The sequence below is a fragment of the Macrobrachium nipponense genome, chromosome 36, assembly GCF_015104395.2.
Source record: "Macrobrachium nipponense isolate FS-2020 chromosome 36, ASM1510439v2, whole genome shotgun sequence".
NCBI classification, from domain to species: Eukaryota; Metazoa; Arthropoda; class Malacostraca; order Decapoda; family Palaemonidae; genus Macrobrachium; species Macrobrachium nipponense.
The window spans coordinates 31441707-31458523 of NC_087220.1; the positions used below are offsets into that span (position 1 = coordinate 31441707).

General features: G+C 37.9%; 1 protein-coding gene across 1 annotated transcript in view; it reads right to left on the bottom strand.

The window, feature by feature from the left end:
• LOC135203550 (mucin-19-like) overlaps window positions 1-8325 on the bottom strand; it is a 65542-nt gene extending 57217 nt beyond the window's left edge. The window contains exons 1-2 of the mRNA XM_064233285.1: window positions 7847-8325; window positions 7606-7793 (exon numbers count right to left, since the gene is read on the bottom strand). Of these exons, the coding sequence (XP_064089355.1) occupies window positions 7606-7793; window positions 7847-8255 (597 nt within the window). The 5' untranslated portion in view covers window positions 8256-8325. The remainder of the gene's footprint in view (window positions 1-7605; window positions 7794-7846) is intronic.
• Window positions 8326-16817: the final 8492 nt, after the last annotated feature.

The window sequence follows — 16817 nt, forward strand, 5'->3', positions numbered from 1 at the left end:
GAGAGAGAGAGAGAGGCTTCTTGTAAAATTTATTCATTGGTAGAACAAAATCTTTTGCTATATTGTTTTTATCAATAAACAAAGAGAGAGAGAGAGAGAGAGAGAGAGAGAGAGATCTTGTATAGCATTTATTCATTGGTAGAACAAAATCTTTTGCTATATTGTTTTTATCAATAAACAGCGAGAGAGAGAGAGAGAGAGAGAGATCTGTATGACATTTATTCATTGGTAGAACAAAATATTTTCCTATATTGTTTTCATCAATAAACAGCTAGAGAGAGAGAGAGAGAGAGATCTTTTATGACATTTATTCATGGTAGAACAAGATCGTTTGTAATTAGTTTTTATCAGTAAACAGCTAGAGAGAGAGAGAGAGAGAGAGAGAGAGAGAGAGAGAGAGAGAGAAGGGCTTGCTTTCGAATGCTGACTGAGACTCGACAAACATCAACAGACATCAGCGGAGGAATTAGAAAGAAACACACGACCAATAATTGACCTTTTAGTGACTAAGGAATTTCTAAGGAAAAGTTCATCTCAAAAACCAATGAAATGTCACCCTCCTTTAGGCGCTCTTTAAAGACAGACAGAGAGAGAGAGAGAGAGAAAGCTTTGACTGTACAATATGCATTAGTATCCAAGTAATTTTGTAAAGGAACTAGAAATAATATAGTTTTTTATTTGTTCATTTTGACAGTCTGTGCGGGATTTTTTCAAAAAAGGACCATCCTCTTCTGTAATAGTGCTTAAAAGGAATCGATATTTTCGTGCATTGATGCGCAGTTCAATGCTTAGAAATGTACTTTGAAATAAATTTAGAATTGTCCTCGTATTTCCTACTGGTAATAATTAGAACTGCATCTAATATATTAGATCCCTAATATATTAGACCCCGTTGGGGTGTAGTGTCGCCAGTGCACCTTATCCGATGCACTGTAAGCATTACTTAAGCTTCTTTGCAGCGTGCCCTCGGCCCTCAGCTGCAACTGCTTTCGTTCCTTTTACTGTACCTCTATTCATCTTCTCTTTTAATTTATCTTACTTTCCACCCTTTCCTATATCGATTCAAGGTGTAACTGCTTGGAGGTTTTCCTCCTGTTCAATCTCTCAAACATTCTACTGTCCATTTCCGCTTCAACGCCGAATGACGTCGTAGGTCCCAGTGCTTGGGGCTTTGCCTAAATTCTATATTCAATTCATTTCCAATGTATTAAAAAATACAAATCTGAATGGAAATGAGAAACTTTAAAGCAAAAAAGAAAAGAAACTCTCTGTCTTGGCCTAGGTGTCCCATGTTATTTCAATTCATTTCAATTCAAATGTATTAAAAGGTACAAATCTAAATGGAAATGAGAAACTTGACCGCAAAATGAATCTATCTTTCTTGGCCTTATCGTGCGCATTGGTTATCGTGTCTATTCCGCGCTATTGTACGCTTAAAAGCTGACCAGTTTCGAGAGGTCGCGATAAGGGTGAGGAGACACAGGAAAAAAATGATAAATAAATAAAAAAAAAAAAAAAAAAAAGACTATCGCGGTAACCATCGGGTAGCAAGTTTGAAAGAGTGAAGACGAAGCAGTAGAGAAGTAGAAGAAATGTTTATGAATTTAGATAAAACTGGGAAAAACAGAAGTGAAGTTAATCAAAAGATGACAAAACTTGAAGGAGTGAAAAGGAAGCACTACAAAAGTAAATAAAAATGTATATAAATTTAGATAAAACTGGGAAAAACAGCGAAGATAACACTGCCATTTTAGGCACGTGAGTCACGGTCTAGCAATAAGAAGATAAGTACATGAACTTAAGATTTCTTAAAAAAATATATTGTTAGTTGCCATTCGTTTATTAATATTTATTCGTAATTCCCGTAGGGGGGTAGTACCGTCAGTGCATCTCATGCGGTGCACTGTATGCATTATTTAAGCGTCTTTGCAGAGCCCCTTCGGCCCCTACTACGTTTGCATTCAGTTTACTATACCTCCGTTCATATTCTCTTCCTTCCATCTTCCTTTCCACCCTCTCCTAACAGTTGATTCATATTGCAACCGCTTTGAGGATTTCCTCCTGTTACACCTTTCAAACCTTGAACTGGCAATTTCGATTTCAACGCTGAATGACCTCATAGGTCTCAGATACATTTACAAGGAACAAGCCCATCAAAGGGACCACTGACTCGAAATTGAAGCTTCCAAAGAACGCTGGTTCCAACCTCCCACCGCTAAAGACCCCCCAACACTGCAGCAGTGACTGATCATCGGCCTGGCAGAGGCGCTAACCCACGTCATCTGAGCGGCATACCACGACGCTATCCACCGTACCAGCGGACCAAATTATGACTTTAACGCATTTTGCACTTTTTTCTCGTCGGCAATTATGAAAACACTATGAATCTATATATATATATATATATATATATATATATATATATATCATATATATATATATATATATATATATACACACATATATATATAACATCAAAATACGTCTATGCATATCTATACACATCCAAGTCTTGCGTAACCTAACTCTGAGCATTGCACCGTTATTTTTTGGGGGCAGTGGTACTCAATCGGTAGGGAATCAACCCCCCCCCCCCCCCCCCCCCCCACCCCCCCCCCCCCCCCCCCGCGGCTGGAGTTTAAGAGTTTCAGGGAGAATTGCGACCAAGTTTTTTTTCTCTCTCTTTTTTTTTTATTATTATTTGCGTATCATTTAAGGCAGAAAATTTTGGAAAAAAGATGGTTCTATGGGTGACATTCTAAACACGGTTGAAAACCACTGGACTAGAGGCTTTGAATCAACTATAAACCTTCCGGAACAATATTTAGAATTAACCTAGACGCACGAATAAAACGAAAAAAAAAAAAAAACGAATGAGCCATGTTCACGGTGCACTTAAGACCTCGGCCCCGCGATTGGGCAGTAGAGGTCATGTGTTTCAGATTAGCGATGCCACAGCTTGAAGCTGATTGGTCCGATGATGACTCACATATTCACGATCTGAGGCCGAAGAATGCAACCCTGGATAAATACAGATTTTTTTTTTCTCTCTCTCCTCTCTCTCTCGCTCTCCCTCTCTTTTTTTCTCTTTTTTCCCCCTTTTTACGGGAACGGGATTTTTTTTTTTTTAAGGACGGGAGTTTTTTTTTTTTTCTTTTTTTTTTTTTTTTTTACGAAGAGGATTTTTATTTTTTACGAGCGGGTTTTTTTTTTTTTTACGAACAGGATTTTTATTTTTTTAACGAACAGGATTTTTATTTTTTAACGAGCGGATTTTTTTTTTTTTTTTTAACGAACAGGATTTTTATTTTTTTAACGAGCGGGGATTTTTTTTTTTAAGGACGGGGGGAGGGGTTTTTTTTTTATTTTTTATTTTTTACGAAACGGGATTTTTTTTTTACGACGGTTTTTATTTTTAGGGATTTTTTTATTTTTATTTTTTTTTTTTTTTTTACGTAACGGGATTTTTTTTTTTTTTTTTTACCAACGGGATTTTTTATTTTACGAACGGGATTTTCTTTTTTCACGAACGGGAATTTTTTTACGAACAGGATTTTTACTTTTTTTTTTTTTTTTTTTTTTTTGCGAACGGGATTTTTATTTTATTTTTTACGAACGGGAATTTTATATATTTTTGACGAACGGGATTTTTATATTTTTTTACGAAAGGGATTTTTTTTTTTCCACGAACGGGATTGGAGAGTCTAAACCATTCATTCACAGTCAAGCACATTTGTGTATGTGAATTTACAGTAGATTTAATTTTTTATTTTTTTGTTGTATATCATCCAGGTGTTATCATGTGCTGTATTATGACTGGAGAATAGATGGACTGAGCTTAGTGATTCATTATAGATATATATTCATCTGTGCATCCTATACCACATTTATATTTTTGTTAGGTGTCCTCAGGGATATGACGATTTTGTCAGAGAACCCATAAATAAACTATGATAATCCCGTGGTTTCTCGGATGTTCTAACTTCGTGTAATTATTCACCATAATTATTCACCAAATACTTGATCTCCACCTCGCGCTCTCTTTTTTCAGGGCTAGATTTCGACAGGTTGTACCCTTTGCACGTTAAAATCTTATAGCACATTCCATTTACCCCATATAACATTACATCTTACTGCATATTCCGTTTCTCCCGCACTACAGAATTTATATTCACATAGTATATACTAGTATTTCCAAGGCACTGACGAGACTAAAATATTTTAAGAGCCACTATTTTTCAGCTGCAAGAAAACGAAGACTGCAGTCTTAGCTGCGTCAGTCCTTTACTTATGTTGCCTTCCTAAGCACCAGTCACTCCATATACCTATACACAAGAAGTCTTACAGTAAACAATGTTTGACCCCTCAACCCCTATACACACAACGGGTACCTCACCTTTTTTTTTGTTTTTATCCCCCACACTGTATCTTCCAGAATGGTCAGAAGGCTGCCCGATATAAGCACATCTTCGTTTCTTCCTCGATTGTGTTTTTGATTTCTTCAGGAAAAAGTTTCAAAAAGAAACGTCCGCTGACTCACAGATGAAGGATGTTTTCAATTCTAGAGACAACAGATCGTTTCCAGGTTTGCTTAGGTGACAACTGCTACGCACTCGCCTGATTGTGTGTCCTGTTTGATTCGGCGTTAACAAAAAAAAGAGATGAAGTATAGGATGCGCTTCCTGTCACCACAAGCGTGTGACGCCGCAAAGTTCAGATGAAACGATCCACAAACTATTCACAATCACTTCGTTTACTCTGTTACCGTGACGTGCTAGCTGGTTCCTCGCTTGGCGTCTGAACTGAACGGTATTCTCTGTCACTGTTACGCGCTAGCTGGGTCCTCTGGAGCCTACAGAGAGAGAGAGAGAGAGAGAGAGAGAGAGAGAGAGAGAAGCTGGCTGCAAGCTTTTGCAAGGCATTTAGTGTCTCCGTCCGTCGGTTAGCTGACAATCGCCCGCATCGGAATGCCACGATTATCACCATCGAACTATAACTAGACCAGTAGCATCCCCGCTGATAATGATGATGATACGTGGCGTCCCAGTCCGGCCGTCCTCTCGAACGGGACCCCCCCCCCCTCCCCCTTTTCCTCCCCCTTTTATTTTTCGTGTGAGAGCTTTATTGAAAGTACGTTTTCACTTTTTGATCAAGAAAAACGGAATGCGAGACATTTGGAGGATTCGAAGGTTTCATTTGGGATGAGGACGGGAGTCAAGGCTGGCTGGGGAGAGAGAGAGAGAGAGAGAGAGAGAGAGAGAGAGAGAGAGAGAGAGAGAGAGAGAGAGGAAGCACCTCGGTACATTTGCCCTTATCTGCTGTGATAGCCGTGTCTTCTTCCACAGCGCCATTTATATGCTCCAAAAATGGCCGCTCACGGTTTAGTGATATATGAAGGCGCACTTTTTCAGTATAGATAACCTATACGGCTCCGGTGTCCAAATAACTCGACTGCGTAAGATATAGAATAGAATAGAATATAGAACTTAGGCCAAGGACTGGGACCCTCGAGGTCATTCAGCGCTGAAATGGGAAATTGACATTAAGGAATTTTGAAAGGTGTAACAGGAGGAAAACCTCAAAACAGTTGCACTATGAATCATAGTAGATTCTGAAAGTATCAGGATATCGAAACGGGATCAAATTCCAAATTGATCTCTGGCAACGGCAAGAGACAGATTTTACTGTGCCCTTTTACTGCACCTCCCTGGGAAGTCCTACTGATAACTGTGTTCGGTCCTGCCTGAAGTGATAATATCCTTTTGTATAGAGACAGACGTTGCTTTCATTTTCCAGCGATGACGAACTATAATTTCCTATGTAAGTGTGAATTATCTTGATTATTGTTTTCCATTTCGAAGAACGCTAAAATGGTAGATATTACGTAAGAGGTTTTTATTGTTGTATTTTCCCTGGGGGGAGGGGGTGTTGGTGGTGGTTATGAAATAAAAAAAAACGAAAATTAGCTTGTTATAAATATTCGCCAGTGGAAATATGCTAAATATCGAGGGTAATTATTGGGTGGGGGGGGGGGGGGGTGGGGGAGGGCGGGGGGTGCGGATTTGCTTGACTTTTCCCTCTCATTATGACCACAGAGTTATTCACCGGGGGAATGATATAATTTAACCAGGGAATTCAACGTTTAGCCTGAGATATGCGTTTATATTAATTTCGTTCGGTGTTAATTTCTTTTAACTTCTGTATGTTAAAAACAAAGGCGTCTTGAAATTTTAGCGTGACATGGTCGAGGATGAGAAAATCCTCCAGTTTTATTCGTTGTTATGTAGTCGTCAAGATTTTTTGATGAGTGAACCACAAACAGACCATTTGGGAAATGAAACGAAATTGCTTAAACTTGCAATTCTTGGACTCGTCCTTAGTGCTCTTGCACTAATACCCATTGCGTAGTGCAAGTGCTTAATTAGCACGGCAGAAAACCGCGTTAAGACTTTAATTAGATCTTAATATTGTAGGCAATTAAATGTTGCGAATGATCGGCCCTCCACTAGTTCCAAACGTTGTAAATAGTAGGTCTTACATCAAGGAGATGAAATGCAGTTGGAATATTACCATGTTGAATGGAATATATATATATTATATATATATATATATATATATATATATATATATATATATATATATATATATAAATAATTATGTGTGTTCTGGGACCAAGATTTAGAAGACCATGGCATTTGGAATTTGTCCCAGATTTGGCATAGAAGTGGCATCTTAAGATTAGGGCTATCGATATATATATATATAAATATCTTACGGAATACTTAACGAATATACCTTGAAACACATCGGAAAATATTTCACATCGAAGCCCAAAAGGACTGGCACTGAATGCTGACAAAATGGATTATGATGACGTAGCAAAAAAAATAAAAATAAAAAATTAGAAAAAATATTAAAAAGATAAAATAAATAAATAAAAATATAAATTCGTCCCAAATAGGTCAAAGAAGCCTAGTGTAGATCTGAGTTAGTTTTTTTAGGTGAAATGAATTTGATCTGCTTAAATTAAAATCTTGAACACCAGCGAATGCGGCTGGATACCGGGAAAGCTTTTATCACGATGATGTTCAATAGATCACAGCACTCGAGTAAATGTAATTACAAAAAAGAGGAAGGGAAGTAAAAAGTAGATGTTTACTCCTTGGTGAAATACAAGCCTACTACAGATAACGAGTTGCACTGTACATAAGCTCTTAAAAGATAAATTTGTTTGTTCTTATCAGTTTTTTTTTTTTATTTTTTTTTAGCGATAACTTACAAAGCAAAATGTTTTGGGCAGTTGAAATGAGACGCATGCAACATACTGATAGGGCATTAGAAACCAGTTGATATAGATAGGAAATGAATGAATAAATAAATAAGATAGACAAAATTTGATGGCAATTGGATAAACAGTTTCCTCCGAAAAAGATCGAGTTGCTAGGAACTTGATGAGGATAAAAAAAAACATATCGATAAACCTGTTTATTCGAGATAAGACTCGACTGAAGAAGAGGAAAATTCCCGTCCTCTTATACCTGAGAGAGAGAGAGAGAGAGAGAGAGAGAGAGAGAGAGAGAGAGAGACGTAGCAATTCCAGCTTACCTGCAACGTGGGCGATCGTTCTCCCTCTGTGCAATCTGAGATGGATCCGGCCTCGGAATCAGCCACCGAGTTGTACCTCTGGTTGCGGTGCCTGGAGCCCCAGAGGGCGCTCTTGATGGTCTCCGTCTCGGGCGACGCCCTGCAGGTGGTGGAGAGCGTCGAAGTGGCCGAGGAGTATCCTCCTCCTCCTCCGGAGGCACTCCCGTCGCTGGTCCCGGAATTCCGCCTCCTCCGCCGACGCCTCCTCCGCAGGGGAAGAAGTAGTTGGTGTCGTTTTTGCCGCCCTCGGGCGACACTGGGGAGTAGATGGGCACCGTGGGTGGCACGGGCGGGGAGAAGATGGGCGGGGAGGAGGAGGGGAGGTTCTCCGGGGTCAGAATGTCATGGGCGAGCGTCGGCAGCTCCGGCGGGCTTGTTGTTCTGAGGTTGGTCAGGCCGTTATGGGGCAGAGCGGAACCGGCCTCGTGGTGAGGGGGCGTGGTCTGCATCACGCTGGCCCCGCCCACGTCGACACCCATTCCTCCACCTCCTCCTCCTCCTCCTCCTCCTCCTGCTTTGACGAAGCTCACGCCCCCGAGCCCTTGCACTGAGCGAAACCCCGCCTCCTGACGCCCATTGCATGACGTCACCGTTGCTACCGATATGGACATGACGACGACGAGGGCGGCGCTGTCTCTCTCCTCCTGGTGGGGTGGGCGGTTGCAGTAGGGAGCTGAGGGAGGGAGGGAGGGAGGAGTAATGGCAGTCTCTGGAGGTCCTTGAGAGAAAGGGGAAAGAGGAGGAAAGAGAAAAAAAAAAAGGATATTTAGATAACCTGAGGTAATGCACCCTAATGGGCTTCTGTGTCACGCTTCTTGCTACATTATCTGGGGTACAAACACATGTGGGTATATATATATAATATATATATATATATATATATATATATATATATATATATATATATATAAAAAAAAATAATGAAAGGAGCCCGTAAAAAACGTCAAAATGTAGAAAAGTAAGTGCTTTATTTCAGAGACTGCGGAGAGAGACAACAATCTCTGGAATATGGTACTTACTATATATATTTTGGCGTTTTTATGGGCTCCTTTCATTAGATGGAATTCTGTTGTAACAACATTTTTTACCAGTTATAATATATATATATATATATATCTATATATATGCACATAAACATACGTACCCACATGCGTATTCAGAAGTTTAAAATAATCATTTTTAAACAGTAACTCATTAGTGACATTTGGCTATAATAAAATGAACGAGATATTTAGAATATGCTTTTACATTGATTGAACCGGACACAGAAGCCATTTTGAATAAGTTAGTACAGTTGCAAAGAATTAATAATGCGGCAACAAAATAAAAACAAACTTAGGAGATTAAATAGAAGATGACCTTAAAAATAAAAAAACAGACCTAGAAAAGTAAATAGATCATTAAAATAAAAACAGACCTGGAAAAGTAAATAGAAGGTGACCATAAAAATAACAGCGAACCTGGAAAAGTACATGGAAGGTGGCCATGAAAAAAAAAGAACCTGGAAAAGTATATGGAAGGTGGCCATTAAAAAAAAAAAGAACCTGGAAAAGTACATGGAAGGTGGCCATGAAAAAAAAGAACCTGGAAAAGTACATGGAAGGTGGCCATGAAAAAAAAAAGAACCTGGAAAAGTACGTGGAAGGTGGCCATAAAAAAAGAAGAACCTGGAAAAGTATACATGGAAGGTGGCCATTAAAAAAAGAACCTGGAAAAGTACATGGAAGGTGGCCATGAAATAAAATCGAACCTGGAAAAGTAAATAGAAGGTGACCATGAAATAAAATCGAACCTGGAAAAGTAAATAGATCATGAACATAAAAATAGACCTGGAAAAGTGAATAGACAGTGATCATTGATCACAGAAATAAAATCGAACCTGGAAAAGTAAATACAAGATGTGACCATTCATTGTCCAATATAAGGATCCAAGACTGCAAAGCTATTTTACTCACTTTCTTGAAAATTCCTTCTCTTAATAACAATCGTGACAGTTTCCATGGCGACAGATAGTCAGATCTTCATCGATATATTTTTCCATCAGAATTCAACCGTGTTGATGTCAACCAGTGATTGCTTTTACCAAGTTTCATCCGATTCCCCATTTTCATCCAATTCTTGATTTTCATCACATTCTCCACATCCATCCGATTCTCTATTATTTTTTATCTCGTTGTCCATTTTCATCAAATTCTTCATTTTCATAAATCTTCCCATTTTCATCCAATTCTCCATTTTCATCCAATTCTCCCATTTTCATCCTATTCTCGCACCCCCGTACCTCTATTCGTTTGCTTTCTCATTGCTAACTTTAATGATGTATAATATAATATATATTAATATTATCTATATATATATATGCTGATATAAAATATATATATAAAAGAGACTGTGCATATAAATTGAACTAAAGGAGAATGGAAAAGCGTTCTGTATAATCCGTGTAGGATCCTTGCTTTCAGACAAAGGGTAGAAGAAGAGGCTTCGTGAAGCATAATATATTTTCATTCTCCCTTCGTCTGTAATCTACATGACCATATACATAAATTTATATAATATATATTATATTACGTATATATATATTATATATATATATATATATATATATATATATATATATATATCTTAAATCCACGTTAGAAACACTAAAACTGGGGACTTGGACCGCCCCCCCCTTCTGCTTTTGTATAGAAAAGTCTGTCAACATCTATTATAGTCATCGTGTTCTTCTTCTTCTTCTACCCAGATTTAGCCCATTTTTTTTATGGGGTCGCCGTTGTGAATGAGTCGTCTCCATCAATTTCTGTCCTGTGCCTCGTTTCTCATTTATACCTTTCAATACCATATCTCTCTCTCTTCTCTCGCTCTCTCGCTCTCTCTCTCTCTCTCTCCCCCCGACACAATCACTCACTCCATCTCTTTCTTGGTCTTCCCTTCTTCCGTCTACCCCGCACTCCATTTCTATCGTATGTGAACTTGAAAATGTAGAATATACTGCGAAAGTACTTCTTCCAAGTCGTTTTCTATACCGTGAATTTAAGGATATATATATATATATATATATATATATATATATATATATATGTATATATATATAAATAATAAATATGATACTATATTAGTATATATATACATATATTATATATATAAATATATCGAGCTACAATGTCCTTTAATGTCTAATTCGCCTCTACCTCGGAATTAATATATCATATATTGCTTAACCGAAGGGGAAGGGGAATTTTTTTCTCGATAATAGAGTTTACCTGTACTTGGGCGCGAACGCAGGTACATTATAAATCCAGGAGCGTCAGTGGAACTTATATATATATATATATATATATATATATATATATATATATATATATATATATATATATATATATATATATATATATATATATCTATATATATATATAATATATATATATATATATATATATATATATATATATATATATATATAAACACCTGAAGTCTAAACAAGTCTTAGTCATAAAACTGTCGGTCGGTCGCTCGTGTCCTTTCAGGGCAAACAAATGTCACAGACGGCCTGGGTATTTGCCCGGAACAAGAACTCCCGCCGGAGGAAATTAAGTCTCAAGGACTTGACTGACTCTCTCTCTCTCACCTTCTAACCTCCTTCTCGTTTCTTCCTCTTCCTGGTCTCATTTTTCCGGCCTTTCTCTTCCATGGTCTGTTACGAATATATATATATATATATATATATATATATATATATATATATATATATATATATATATATATATATATATTAACTAAATGGTCATCAATTTACTGTTTTGCTTGTTTGGCCCCAGTATTGCTTTTTTTTTTCCTTTTTTTGTAATATCCTCGCTCTTTGTCACTTATTTCTTTCCTCTTTGTGTTTATTTTTATAATTCCAATCTGTCTTGTTTCTTCGTCTTTATTACTTCCTCGTTGCTTTGTTTGTCGTCGATTGTCATTTAATTTTATTTTACAGTATTGAACTTTCCATCTCTCTCTCTCTCTCTCTCTCTCTCTCTCTCTCTCTCTCTCTCTCTCTCACTTTTCTGTAACGTCCTGCCAAATCTTGACCCAGTGACTCAGTTACTCAGGAACCTGGGCAGGGCTCACCTTAAGGTTGTAGGAAAAGGAAGAGTCTCTGAAAAGGGAAAGCCCTTTCCTGCCTCCTACACTTTCTCCGAAGGAGGGTGACTCCGTTTGCTAAGGGTGTAGACTTGAGGAAGATGGGTGGGAGACTCCCCCCTCCTGCCGGAGGAGGTGGGACGTATTGGTTGAATTGTTTATAAGATACGCGAGTCAAAGTCAGATGTCACCGATGCCCACAGTTGTTATTTGTTAGGGGTAAAGGACGTTGAGTCGAAAGGCCTCGAAGTACCCCTTCGTTTCTCTTTCCTTCGTAGTCTTTGCTTTTATTTATCTAATTCATTGTATTCCAGATTTTCGTGATTCAGTTATACACACAACACACACACACATATATATAAATATAGACAGAGAGAGAGAGAGAGAGAGAACAGTTACTATTACCCTACGTACCTTGTGAGAGATAGAGAAAATAAGTCAGTCAGCTTTCCCACAGAGAGAGAGAGAGAGAGAGAGAGAGAGAGAGAGAGAGACCGTTCCTAATACCCTACGTACCCTGTGAGAGATAGAGAAATAAAGTCAGTCAGCTTTCCCAGAGAGAGAGAGAGAGAGAGAGAGAGAGAGAGAGAGAGAGAGAGAGAGAGAGAGCTTCGTAGTCAGTTCAGAGGAGAATTGGAATAAGCAAAAGGAAGGAAAATGTGATAACCGGGGGAGCGAAGGAGGCAAGTCGTCTTTTGATGATTTCCGGCTTTATCAAAAACATTACGAAAAAAGATGGAAAAAAAAAAATTGGGTCGCAAACAGGAAGTGCCAAGTTCCGTGAAGCTTTCGACGGGGCGGAGCTTTTTTTTTGGGGGGGAGGGGGGGGGGGGGGGGGGGGAGTTCCTTTTGTCTCTCTGTCTGTCTCATCTCGTCTTGTTTTAGCATGAGAGACGGAGCTTTGGAAGAGGAACATGTATACTTTGCAATATATATATATATATATATATATATATATATATATATATATATATATATATGTATAGTATATATATATATTGATATTATATTATATATATATATATATATATATATATATATATATATATATATATTTGGTTTTCTAAATGTTTTGGACTCTTAGTCTCTGTGAGACACAGCAACCACCTCAAATGAAAATATTTATATATGAAACAACAACAAAATTGCTTCGAATACTATCATTGGACCACCAATATCATTCATGCATCTCTCTCTCTCTCTCTCTCTCTCTCTCTCTCTCTCTCTCTCTCTCTCGATATATAGAACCTTTTTCCGTCGAGGCCTTGTGGATAGGATATAACCAGTATGCTTTTTTATCCATGCTGGTTACGGCCAACCACAATCGACTTGAGTATGAGGCGCATAAGAAAATGTGTAGGTCTATAGATGCAGGTTGCGGATTTGACCAGACATGCCCGAAGCTCTTCGCTGTATTAGGGAAAGTGAATGGAACTTTATCTCCTCAGGGTATCAGGCTAATCTATCTTTCGGTCACATAGTTTTATATAATTTAGTTAACATCTGGTCACTGAAAGCGTGAAGAAGCCCTTACTTGGTTAAAATGATTATTTATAAATATTTAAGTATATGAAACCCGTTCTCATGGATCAAGTAGCTCACCAAAGGGGCCACTGACTTGAAAGATGATACAGAGCCAGTGATTTTTCATATATATATATATATATATATATATATATATATATATAACATATATATATGTCCCTCCCTGATAAGTTTCGGCACCAACACAAACCAAGTAAAAATGACGAATCTGGTTTGCTCAACGAAGCGTTGGAAGCAGGAGGCGATATGATTGACGTTTCTCTGTCAAAATTGGAAATTCGACACCTCGAGGCTTTCTCTACGCCCACCCACCCACATACCCACCCTCCCCACCCCACCATCGCATAACAGTTTAACGAGAGAGGGGAAGTGATAGTGTACGGTGTCGCCAGCGCGTGGGCGCTCGCGATAAGGCCTGCTGTGGCTGGGGTCGACGTTCCACGTGTCGTGGAGGTTATCATCAGCTCTCGCTTTTAGTTTGTGGGGTTGGGGCGGGGGATGTTGATGGGGGGTTTTGGGGATTTTTGAAGCGTCATAATACGCTTGTGCTAGGCTGTCCAGACGTACAAGGCTGCATGTACTACTCTCTCTCTCTCTCTCTCTCTCTCTCTCTCTCTCTCTCTCTCTCTCACAAGTTATCACAGGAAAAGGAATTCGGTCCTAAGAGTTTAGCCTAACCGTTGGGGGCGGCGGGGGGGGGTAGGGAGGTGAGGGGAGGTGCACCAATTAAGAAATGTGAAAAAAATATCTATTCTAGTTCTGATGTGCATATCCTGTTTATCTTTTTTTCTTCTTTTTTTCTGTTTTTTCCTTCATGTTTTCATTAAAAGTCGCTGTTAAGTTTTCTGTGAAGTAATACGAGAGAGAGAGAGAGAGAGAGAGAGAGAGAGAGAATTATTATAAATTTTATATATACATATATATAATACATGTATGTATGCGTGTACGTGCATATTTCAGACCAAACTTCAAGTGCGTAGTCATGTCTATTAATTAAAGAGAAGACGTATATCTATTTTCAATTTTGTCTTTAGCTGCGTGGCAGTTTAGTTATTTATTTAAATTAATTTATTTAATTTTTATAACATTTTTTTGTCGGCATGGGGGGGACGTGATGGAGTTTTGAAATTAACATATGATTTAACACATCATGTTCATGCGACATCTGCTAGCAAAACTACATGTAGCGTAATCTGCATATGTACTTACTCGTCTTGAGGATTATTATATTTATTTATGCTTGATGATGATTTCTTTTTAATGTCTCAAATTACTATACTTATTCGAATAGACTCATCATAAAGCTATGCCAATTAAGCTCTCTCTCTCTCTCTCTCTCTCTCTCTCTCTCTCTCTCTCTCTCTCTCTCTCTCATCGTGGTAATTTCATCACATGGTAATTACGTCTCATACATTTTCACCGCATTGCAATTACATCGTAATATATATCACTTGTTCAGTAATTTCATCGTAATGTTTTCTTCACCACAAGATAAGTAAACCGCACGACGCAAAAAAATAAATAAATGAATAAATAAATAAATGAACAATATAATTTAATGCTCTTATTTTTCTGTAAAACGTTCCTTGAATTACTTCTATAGTTGTTGATGGGGATCAAAGTATTTAACTATTTACAAGTATCCTGTTTGGGTACTTTTCCTACGTAAGTAATGGTGACAAGGTTGGCTCCAAAACCTTTAGCTCTAACAAAAGCCTATTGTGACTATCTTCAGTTTTGTTACTCATGAAAACGAAAACATGAGTCAAAACTGTTTTGAAAGTCCCATCTGCATACCAGTTGCTTGCGCTAGATAATACCTGAAGATTTCTCCATCGAAAATAAGATAGTCCCGTCTGATCCATCATCGCTGTCGAAGCGACGATCAGATGGGGACGGTTATTGTACAAAATGGCAACAAGAAGAAACCACCTTCATCGGTGCTGTGGTATTGATGGTGCTCGGTACACTTGTCCTCTTGTTTACTTTAGGTGTTGAATTCTTTTGGTTTCTCTCCGAGGACAATGTTGGCAACGACGTGTAACTAACTACTGCTCGTTAGTCTTCTCGTTTGAATTATGCTTATTTCCTCACGGTTTAGGGTTTCGTTGCTTGATGACCTTACAGTCAAATAGTAGGTCTTCCTTGAGAAGTGTTTTGTATGTATGTATGTATGTATGTATCTATGTATGTATGTATGTGTACTTATATATTTCTTTGGATTCGGATCTCAAGGCTTTGTAGTGCCAAGCGTATCCAAAAAATGAGCGAAGAATTTGAGAGAGGTTAAGAGGGCATTGTGGCTTATTACAATTTCATGTGTATCTGGTACAATTGACAAATAGATTCTACAAATTGGTCAAATGAATCTCCCCATTTGGCGTTTTGATAGCCAATTTGAGTACAGAAGAAACGTCAATAATAAGAAGAATAGAAGAACTTCTATGCAAAATAAACGCGGCTGAAGTGGCAATTACCTTCAATAAAACCTGTATTAATGAAAGTGTTCTTCCAAAGAATAATAATAATAATAGTAATAATACTGGTTAAAGTAAAATTATTATTATTATTATTATTATTATTATTATTATTTTTATATTATTATTATTATTTGCTGGAAGAAGACCTTCATTAATGCATGTTTTACAAAATGAACGCAGCTGAAATATCCATTATTTTTAATATAACCTGTATCATCATAATTATTAGTATTGTTATTATTATTATTCTTATTACTACTACTACTACTACTATTATTATTATTATTATTATTATTATTATTATTATTATATTATTATTATTCAGAAGATGAAGAACCTAATTCCTATGGAACAAGCGCATCGAAGGGGCCATTGGCTTGAAATTCAAGCTACCTCTTTTTAGAATTCATCAGCTCATTTATAAGTGAACGGAGTGTCGGCATTGCGTCACCTTGAAGGGTTTACGCAACATCAAGCATACGTTTCAGCTTTCAAATCTCTTGCGGAGTTCGGATGTGCTTTTCAGGATGTTTATCCTGCAAAGATAAATGCCCTGTTGTCGCCCCCCCCCCCCCCCCCCCCGGCCCCCCCCCCCACCCACCCGTCTACATTTCCAGTTGGAGATACAACAGATAGAAGAAGTTCGGAAGTCAGGTATAAAGCCGTTGGTCCCGTTGCTGAATAACCAATGGTTCCATGCAACGTAACAGCACCATACAAACAAACAAACATTTTAATACATTTATATCTGTTTATTAATTTTTTTCTTTTTTTTTTTCTTAATAAGCGAGATCTCCCTTTTCTGTATTTCCCATGACCTCCTCTTGCTTCTTGCTTGTTTGTTTGTTTTGTTTGTTTGTATGGTGTTTTTACGTTGCGTGGAACCAGTGGTTATTCAGCAACGGGACCAACGGCTTTACGCGACTTCCGAACCACGTCGAGAGTGAACTTCTTCTTGCTAGTGAACACCTTAATATTCTTAGAAGCTTGAATTTTATTCAAGTGAATTGGCCCCTT